This window comes from Erpetoichthys calabaricus, chromosome 9 (genome assembly GCF_900747795.2).
Source record: "Erpetoichthys calabaricus chromosome 9, fErpCal1.3, whole genome shotgun sequence".
NCBI lineage: Eukaryota > Metazoa > Chordata > Cladistia > Polypteriformes > Polypteridae > Erpetoichthys > Erpetoichthys calabaricus.
In genome coordinates this window covers 63,843,434-63,853,661 of record NC_041402.2, presented here as the reverse complement: position 1 = coordinate 63,853,661, position 10,228 = coordinate 63,843,434, and the positions used below count along the sequence as shown (strand labels likewise).

Genomic DNA, 10,228 nt, shown 5'->3' with positions numbered 1-10,228 from the left:
GTATCTGTTTATGGGGTGCAAGCCTGTGCCTTCAGATCTTGGCTGAAAAAAATAAAATCTGGACTCTGTCATTCCTCATGCATCCACTGCCTATAGCCATTTTTTTTTTTTTGTTAGAAAAACAGCTCAGGTCCATAGAAAGTACAGAAAGAGAAAAATATCGAGAGTGTTCATACGGTGCAGTACAGATATACACATGCATACACTTGTATTTATGTTTTCATTGTCAACCTAAAAAAGGTTTAAATTAGGACAACATTATATTTCAAAAGTTCCACGGGTGCCCATAAATATTTATTTCAAACCTAACCTGTTAAAATTATTCAATACAAATTACTCAATAATACTAGATAGATTACATAATCACAATCAGAAAAAAATCCCATATAAAAAAATTGTAATAACTGGTGTTTATAAAAAAAAAAAAAAAAAAAGGAGGCTTTGCTAGTCCAACATCAGATCTATCTTATTAACATACATTTAAACTTATTAGTCAAATTAACTTTGACTCAAAGGATATTGTGGCTTAAAGTAAGCTTTTCTATAAAGTATACTCACAAGGTACTGCATCAGTCGGGTTAGGTCCGTTCAACAAAGGTCACATATAGTTTAAATATGTTCAGGTCATTCTGAAGATAATTAAACTTTTATAATGGAGATAAAATATTACTCACATAACGATAACAAATGGAGTGCAACGCATTTCACTCCAAAGAAATGACAAATCCACGGATGAAAATAAATTTAATGCATTTTAACAAGACAAACCTTGTGGTATAAGATTTTGTTAGGTTAAAATATAGATGACAATGGAAGAAAAACAACTTAACCCATGAAAAATCATTTTATTTTTTATGTACTTAATCTCATTATATTTCTGAAGGAACAGTTTTCTTAAATACATTAAGCAACATTTTTGCCATCAAGAACAGCAAGATGTATATAATGTCCTCCAAAAAACAGATAAGCACACTTTCACAGAAAGACTTCTTTTTAAAGTAAACAGGAAAATAAGGAAAGAAAAATCAAATATAATGGCTATTTAATTAAGTTTGTCAAAAATAGCTAAAAACGTAACCAGGAAGGAAAACCAAGCTTAAATAAGTGAACTATTTGAAGCTAATATTGCTGTATTTTTATTTTGCAACCAATGCATCTCTGGATAAAGAATTTAAATGGACACAGTATGTTTAAATGATGTACACAAATTAACATTTTTCATTCAGATGTCCAGCAGAAAATATTACCGAGCAAATTGCTTGATTTTTGCAAACAAATATAATTTCTGAATTGCTGTGTCACAAATATTGGCAAAATATGCATTTTTAAACTACGCATAAAGAAAACTAAAGAGGCTGCTTAAACTTAAGGCAAAATCACATCTTTAAAGGTCCCATATGTTCCCATACATATTTATTACAGTATTCAAGGACGCTGTATGTAAAACACATTTACAAGAGCATAAGAAAAAAGACATGAATCAGACTTTCTATTTTAAAAACTGATAAACTGATTATTGTGGATTTGTACACTTTATACTACCTTCTGAATATTCTAAATTATTAGAAGCCTGATCTTTGCAAACAAATGTCCTAATGTATTACTGCCAGAAACTAGGCATAAGTAAAAATGTATGAAAATTACATGCCATCCCAATTTAAAAAAATTCAAGTCACTTTTGTTGCTGCATCCTGGCAGCTTTAAACTTGGAGACCCTTTTAGATGGCTCTTTTGGCTTCTCTGGTAAAAGTTCCTCAGCTTTTCTCTCAGGAATAGTAGGGAGGCCTGGAGGGGTGATGGTCAAGTGAGGAATGGTGGAGGGAAGAACTGGATCTTTCTCTACAACTGTTCCAGAAAATGCCTGTATAATGGGAAAAAACCCCAAATGGTAAAATATGTGTAATATATAATCCTCATATCACAAATATGGTCTGTGCCTACCAAGTATAAAGATCTAGACATTAACCCATAATGATGACAAACTAATTTGACAAAGAATTCTATACTTATTTTCAACAGAAAGATTTTGAATTACTTTCTCCTTTACAGAGCATCTGGGACATCTACAACAACAACATTTATTTATATTGCACAATCTATGCAATTATGTTTTTTTTAACAAATCAGAAATGTTTATCCTTTTGACATCTGCTAATATAAACTTAAATTCACACATTAGTTTTGAAATTTGACTTTTTATACAAACATATAACCTTTCCAAAGTTCCATAATCCAATTCAGAGTGGCAGGTAGAAGGGACCTATCCTATAGAATTATGCATAAGGTAGAAACCAACTTTGGACAGGGCACTAATGTATGAGAGAGACCATTCACACCCACACTGGGATAATTTACGATTGGCAATGAAATTAACAAACCATATAGACTACATAACCATGACTTGATGTGAGGGGCTAGATAAGACAGAAGGAACTCATCTGAATGTACATGTTATATCTGCATAACTTCGTGTTTTGTGCTGTCTTTGCATACTTGAAAAAGTGTGCGTAGATTTAAAAAAGGGGACTACTGAAGGGTTATTGCATGCAAACTGAGCATTGTGCTGTCTTCATTAGAGCAATATAACTGGCGACGAAAATGGAGCTTTCATTCCCCCCACCTCCTCCATTCATTGCACTGCCAGGCTATCCTCCAGTGCCATGGACTTGCCAAAATCCTTGAATCTTTTGAGACTTATTATACAGGTGTTGGTTGGGACGAAGTGAGCGATGCTCGTAAAACAGCCATACTTGTACATTGCCTGCACAGAAGGCCAATGCATCTTTAAAACCCTTGGAACTGCAGCTGGATATTCCGCATCGGTGAGTCTTCTGGCATCTCGCATTTATACACCTCAATGTGTCATCGCCTGACGAATTCCATTCCGCTAGCGCCATCAGCAGCCGGGGGTATCAATTCATCTGTTCGTGGCTGATTTGCGGGGTTTAGTCGGCTTTTGCAAGTTTGTTGAGTTACATGACGAATTTATAAGGGACCAGCTTGCGGAACATGCCAGTAACCCTAAAGTTTGTGAAAGATTACTGATGGCACCAGATGGTACGACACTTGCAAACGCAATCGACACGGAATTTCAAATTGAATCAGCCTTCAAACTCATAGCCAGACTTGCAGTTTCTCCAGCTCAGCACCAGCCTGCCACATGAAAGGTTAATGAAACGTCCTGAGCTGCCAGCGAGGAGGCGCTTTAGGTGCTTTACCTTCGGGACAGCTCAGATATTCACTATATGTGGTGGTTGCAGTCCGTTTGTAGACAGTGCAGCAGTACTGTGGCTCTACTGGTCATAAGCCTTGAACTCCGAGCTGCCCCGCAGAGGGACACAGGTGCCAAAACTGCGGGAAGCTTAACCACTTTGCTAAGGTCTGTTGCTCGGCTCCCGCTTCCTCTGTACAAACAGAACAGTTTCCTTTTACTTGGACAACCATTCACTCAAGGAGCTCCACAGCTCCCACCTTTAAAATATGCAATTTATCTAACTGCAATGTGCGTCTTCCTCTGTTGTTGGACACTAGGGTGGCGATGTCTCTGCTTAACTGGACATTTGCCAATTTTTCTTTCACCAAACTCTCAATGCTCCTTCTGTTGTTCAGTGTGGTCATGGCAGTGCTAAAATTGGAATAGCTGGCAAACTCTCCCTTGCCTATATATGCGCTATGGCCAAAAGTACTTGCCTGACTTCACATTTCATGTTGCATGCCATGGTGCCAACTTGTTAGGCCTGAACTTATTTACAGCTCTGGGATTTATACTCCTGGACACGGAGGGGTCTGCTGTCTTCACTGTCAGCTCACCATGGCTTCAGTAATGGCCAGCTCTTTTCACATAGCTGGGTTGTATCTCAGCTTTTAACCACCAACCATTGCTCAATCCTTCCATACGCCCCATTATCCAACCCCTCTGCTGAATTCCTCTTGCCCTCCAGGAGGGTGCAATTGGGGAACTGTGCAACCTGTTGGAGGTGAGCATCATTTAACCAGTTAATGCCTCACCTTGGGTCTCAAACCTAGTAATAGAGAAAAAAATAAAACAGCTGGGTTATGCCTGTGCATTGACCTCAGGGCCGTGAACAAGGCAGTATTATCAGGTAAATACCCACTGCTGAGGTGCTCACCATGGCTTAAAGGTATTTTTCAAATTGGACCTTTGCCAGGGGTACCTGCAGATTCCTCTCCACACTGAAAGCGGAGATTTGACTGCCTTCATCACCCACAATAGGATGTTTCATTACGCTAGGGTTCTGTTTGGCCTTAGCTCTTCCCCAAGCTGTTTTCAGAAGGCAATGTCTACTATCATTGTCGGTATCCCTGGGGTGGTCATCTATTTGGATAGCAGTGAGTGTTCAAGGTATTAGCCACTCATTACCTCACACTGAATGGCGATAAATGTGTTTTTTCAATGCCTTGCATAGAGTTTGTGGGATTTAGTCTGACTGCAGATGGCATCTCTCCACTACAATCTCATGTGGAAGCAATCCTGCGTATCCACAAATGCAGCTCAGATGGCCTCACTCTTGGAACTACCATCTACTATCTCAGATTTCTTCCACAATACTCTAACACCACAGCCCCACTGCGTCACCTGCTGAAGAAGGATGTCCCTTGGTCCTGGACTCCTGCCTGCTCAGAAGCTGTTTGTCTTTTGAAGGTACAGCTCACATCTTCACCTGTCTTTGCTCACTTTGATGTCTCTACCCCAACTTTTGTTATGTGCGATGCTTCCAATGTAGCGCTAGGAGCCGTGTCCTCCCAGCTACAGAATAGTACTGAACGACCCATTGCCTTTGCCTCCCAGGCTCTGAGTGCAGCGGAACAAAAGTACTCTGTGGGTGAGCATGAAGCTCTAACTCATGTCTGGGCTTATGAACGATGGCACATGTTTCTTTATGGGCACACATTCACAAAATACATTGACCATTAGCCACTGACTGACAACCCTATTGTCAACATCTGGCACTGGGCACAAGTCCCATAGAATTTACTGCTGGTCAGAAAGACTGCAGCAGTATAATTTTACATTATAGTTCACTCCTAGTCGTGAAAATGTTGTGGCAGACCTGCTGTCTCGTACTTGCCCCTTACCCACCTCAGACCCAAGAACTGACATGAATGACCCAGAACTTCTTCAAATGCTCCACTCTTTACTTCGAGCAACTGTCTCCTTACAGGAGCTTCAACAAGACTATGAACATGACCCTGTTCTCTCCCAGCTGCAGATTTTCATTCACTCAATTTCATTTGTACAGAATACATGATAAACTGTCCTGTTGGAACAAATTTTGTGTAGCCCATGGGACTAGTACAGTTGTTCCTAGCTCTCTCCAATCATGCATCCTGACCATGGCTCATTAAGGCCATTTAAGCATTGTGCGAGTTAAACAGCACTGCCACAATGTGGTGTGGTGGCCTGGTACAGACATATATATTGAACATCTTGTTTGTGACTGCACTACCTGCCTTGTTAGTAGGAAGATTGGTTCTCCCACTCTGGCCCCCCTACAGCCTATAGTGTGGCCAGAGAGGCCTTGGGAACACCTGCAGCTAAAAATTTGTGGAGAGTTCCATGGAGTTCTGTACCACCAACACTTTCTCATTGTGGTCTACGACTTACACTCCAAGTGGCGTAAAGTGCTGCCTACAGGGTCTGTTACAACACGTGCAGTGACTGATTTCTTGGATTCCCTGTTCGCCCATTGGGGTCTGCCGTCTGTTATCACCACCAAAAATGGGCCCCAGTTCGTATCAGCAGAATTCTCTTCTTTCCTAGTCACCTGGAACATTTGTCACATTTGGGCAGCTATATATTATCCCTAGGAAAATGGGGGAGTAGAAAGACTGAATCAGACTTTTAAAAACGACATTAGGGCTCACTTGGTTAACCCCTTAACCGCCCTCTGCCGGATATATCCGGCATCGTAGCTTTATTGCTGACGCCTTACTGCCGGAATTATCCGGCACATTTGCCTGTGGTTATGTGAATGCCTGGCGCGTAGTATAACTGACATTTTAGCGCGGGTATTATAACTACGTTGTATTTCTACAACTCTGCGCTTGTATTGGCCGATCACGTGATGTGATTCGAAAGTGAAAGCTGTGAATATGGCGAAACGTAAACTGACTTCAAGTGAGGTTTTGCAGGCGATTTTGGACAATAATTCTGATCATGATTGTAGCAGTTCTGAAGAAGATTTTAGCGGCAATGATGATCAACAACGTGCGCTGCATGATACTGTGAATGACGGCGCATCGGATGATGGCGATGAGTGGGTGTATCCCCAGCATCTCAACTGGACTGCTGCCCGAGGTGAACTACCTTTTCTGCATCCGTTTGAGGCAACGTGTGGCTTTATTGTTGATGTAAACAATTACACTGCTGAGCAGTTTTATGAGCTGTTTGTGTCACCTGATTTGATCAGACATTTTGCTCATCAGACAAATCTGTATGCAGCACAGTTTATTGAGAAAAATCCCAATTTACCTCCACATTCCCGTGTTCGTGCTTGGGTAGACACTGATGAAAACGAAATGAAAAAATTCATTGGGATTTTGATGTTGATGGGAATAATCAGAAAACCAGATATTGAGATGTACTGGTCTACAGATCCTATGTATGCAACACCTATTTTTGCAGCTATCATGACACATAACCGATTCTCTTTGCTGCTGAAATTCTTTCATTTGAATGACAACAGAAATGAGCCAGATAAGAAGATCCAAACCGCGACCGCTTGTTCAAGCTATGTCCTTTGATTGACCATTTATTTGAAGCATTTCAGTTGCCCTACATGTCAGGACCGTCAGTTACAGCTGATGAAAGTTTATTGTTGTGGAAGCCTGAGAAAAGGTACATTTTGTGTTTTATTATGTGTTTGCCCATTTCTAGAACTTGCACAACATTTAGTGGTCAATACTGCTTGAATAAATGTAAAAAATGTAAAAAAAATGTAAAAAAGTAAAAAAACGAAAATTGTTCAGATTTTGCCTGGCGTGGGGAATATTTAGGGAGTTGGCGGTTAAAGGGTTAAGGGCTGGGTGGCAAGGTAGCGCAGTGGTAGCGCTGCTGCCTTGCAGTTAGGAGACCCGGGTTTGCTTCCCAGGTCCTCCCTGTGTGGAGTTTGCATATTCTCTCCGTGTCTGTGTGGGTTTCCTCCAGGTACTCTGGTTTCCTCCCTCAGTCCAAAGACATGCAGGTTAGGTGCATTGGCGATCCTAAATTGGCGCTAGTGTGTGCTTGGTGTGTGTGTGTGTGTATGCGCCCTGTGGTGGGCTGGCGCCCTGCCCGGTGTTTGTTTCCTGCCTTGTGCCCTGTGTTGGCTGGGATTGGCTCCAGCAGACCCCCGTGACCCTGTAGTTAGGATATAGCAGGGTTGGATAATGGATGGATGGATGGTTAAGGGCTGCACATTCTCAAATGCTCTTCTCCATACTCTTTTACATTCCAGAGCAACAAACACTCCACTACAGGCAGCTCACCTGCAGGTTTGATTTTAGGATGTGAGCTTCCTCTGGATCATTTGCGGCCCCAGGCTGCCCACACTAAGCCATAGCCTCAGTGAAATACAGTGTATGAATGCCAGTAAACAATGAAGGCACACTATGATCAGAAGTATTGTGTGAGAGTTCCAAAATTCTGGGCACTTGACTGGGTAAGAGTTAGTCGTTCCCATCGTGAGCACAAGCTACAGTCCTTCTGGTCTTCACCTCTACAGGTTCTTAAACAACTCAGCCTTGATACTTTCTAGCTCTCTGATAGAACACAGTGGCACGAAAGTCGCATCCACAAGGTGCCTCCTCCAGTCAGTGCTGATATAGAGAGCAATTTAGACCAGGACTGCCTAGAGGATGTCTGTTCGCCTCCTTTGGCTCACTGGATCCCCAGCCAGATCAACCACTTATATCTTCTCCTCAACCACTGACAACTCGGTCCTATCCAGATTACCTCAAGGACTATGTCAAAGACTTTTAACTTTTGCTAATATAAATAAACTTTTTTTTTCAAAAATGGGAGTTTGTTATGGACAGCCCATGATAAGTAGTGACATCCTTTAACAATTCACTGTTTGCATTTACATGAAATATACTGTCTTTCTCTCTAGGCATCCCCAGTTCAAGAAAGCACCGAAGTATCCTAGTAGAACTAATAAATGAGAAGACACAACTCTGTTGAGAACCACACATACCATCACATTCACAAGATAGCTGTCAAGAGTTTTTTTTCTTCAATTCAAAGTGGTACTGTAAGGTGACCCTGTCTCTCACCAGAGTAAACATCAAGTGTATGGCCATGTGGCTGGGCATTTGCATACAATAGCAGATGTGTGACAAGCATGTGTCGAACAGCATTATAAGGTTATACAAGTTACATACTGTAAATATTCTACATATACTTTTGAGAGAAACGTTTTCTATATCATTAGTACAGAATTATTAAAGATGCACCTTTGACACACAACCATAAACACAACTGGGTACATGCGTTCCTTTATATTTATTTTATTCACTTAACTTTTAACCATTTTAAAAATTCTTACCAGAAATGCGTGCAATGTACACATTAAATGAGTCTTGCACTAACAAACTGAAAACAACCCAACCGTGGTTTATTCACTAAAATGTAAAGAAGAATCAAAAATGTATATACTCAAGAATTTGGTAGTGCTTATTAGAACTTCAATGTAAACATTAAAGGAAAACAAATAAAAAAGCTAATAAAGACATACTTCAAAGGCTCCAGGGAGTGGCTGAGGTCGGCTGGGAGAGCTTTCTTCTTCCTCCAGGATACCTTCACTTGCGTCACTGTAGGTGGCTTCATCATGGCTTAAACTACGGAGGAAACCACGGCGATCATCAAACTCTGCCGCACTACTCTCGCTTGTGTCACTGCACACACTGTTCTCACGGCTTCTTGACTTTAGAATGGATTTCCTGGGAACCATCTCGCCATTCACAACATCTACAAATACCCTGAAAGTCAAAGAATAGACAGGTCAACCTACGTAGTGCAAGCAAATGTTATTGTAACCGGATGTGTCAAATTAAAAAGATATTGCAGGATTTTTGAGACAACAGGTGGTCTGAGGGGAACGCAAATTTTTGTATAAAAAATTTCCACAAGGAGTTAATAAAATGCCTTTGCTTCTCTAAAGGGCTGCCCAGATATCTGGTGTTTAGTGTCACTTATGTTCACTCAGACCAAACACATGAAGTATAAATGTGAAAATACTTTTCATGATGAAACTTCTTTAAGATTGTGACATCAGATATAACTGGTTTAAATAAAAATAATTACCTATAAAACCATACATACTACCAGAAGATGAAGCGGGGAAACAAACTTTTTAGTAGGAAAATAATCTGATCAAAAAAAGCAGTCTACATAAACAACAAACAAAGAAAGTCAAATAACATGGACTTGTGACAAATCGAAAATTAGGCATTTGGCACCCTTTATCAAAAATAGGAGACATAAACTGGAGCTACAAGTGAAATTATCCATATTTAATATATATGAAAACAACAAACTCTGATTTTTGAATAATGCACAAGGTACTGTAAATTTACAGATATAAAGTTCTATGTGCAAATAAACTGTACAATTTATATTTTTTGCAAATTCATTAAAATATATTTTCACTAAAAATAAAAAGTACAACAGAAAGGATACAAACAAGTACATATTGTAAGTCTATTTAGACATATATATTTATGTATAAACAGTTTTTAGAAAGCAATATTTTTCAAATACTACACTGAAGACTTTTAATAAAAGTAATCTATACATATATTGTTGAATCAGATGTTTTCATATTCACATGGATTATATACTTATTGTCTGGAATGTATAAATGACCTTGCTTTTCATTTTTATGATTAGTCTAATTAAGCTCAGTGGTGATAAATGAATTTCCTTGCAAAAGCTGCAAAAGTGCAGTCTAATACACAAGAAACAGCTCACTGCTGCAAGCTCTCTTTTCACATCTTTACACGCAACACAATTTTCTAAATCGCAGACACAGAAAAACATGCACAAAACCAGTAGTGTCATCTCCTTAGAGGAAATTGTTAGTAAAATCCTCTTCTCAGTCAAGTGGCCTCCTTTGAGAGGTATGGATACAGAAATGTAAGCTCCCTAATGACAGACACCTGCCAATATTGGCTTTTCGATCATCTGTCGGCTGGGAACCAGGGAGAAGGAAAATATTTTCTCTTGGGT

At 40.0% G+C, this 10,228-nt stretch overlaps 1 protein-coding gene across 2 annotated transcripts in view; it reads right to left on the bottom strand.

The window, feature by feature from the left end:
- Positions 1-753: 753 nt before the first annotated feature.
- uri1 (URI1 prefoldin like chaperone) overlaps positions 754-10,228 on the bottom strand; it is a 177,555-nt gene continuing 168,080 nt past the window's right edge. For both annotated transcript variants that reach the window (XM_028809670.2, XM_051932184.1), the window contains 2 exons: positions 8,736-8,979; positions 754-1,861 (listed from right to left, as the gene is read on the bottom strand). In XM_028809670.2, the coding sequence (XP_028665503.1) occupies positions 1,673-1,861; positions 8,736-8,979 (433 nt within the window). In that variant the 3' untranslated portion in view covers positions 754-1,672. The remainder of the gene's footprint in view (positions 1,862-8,735; positions 8,980-10,228) is intronic.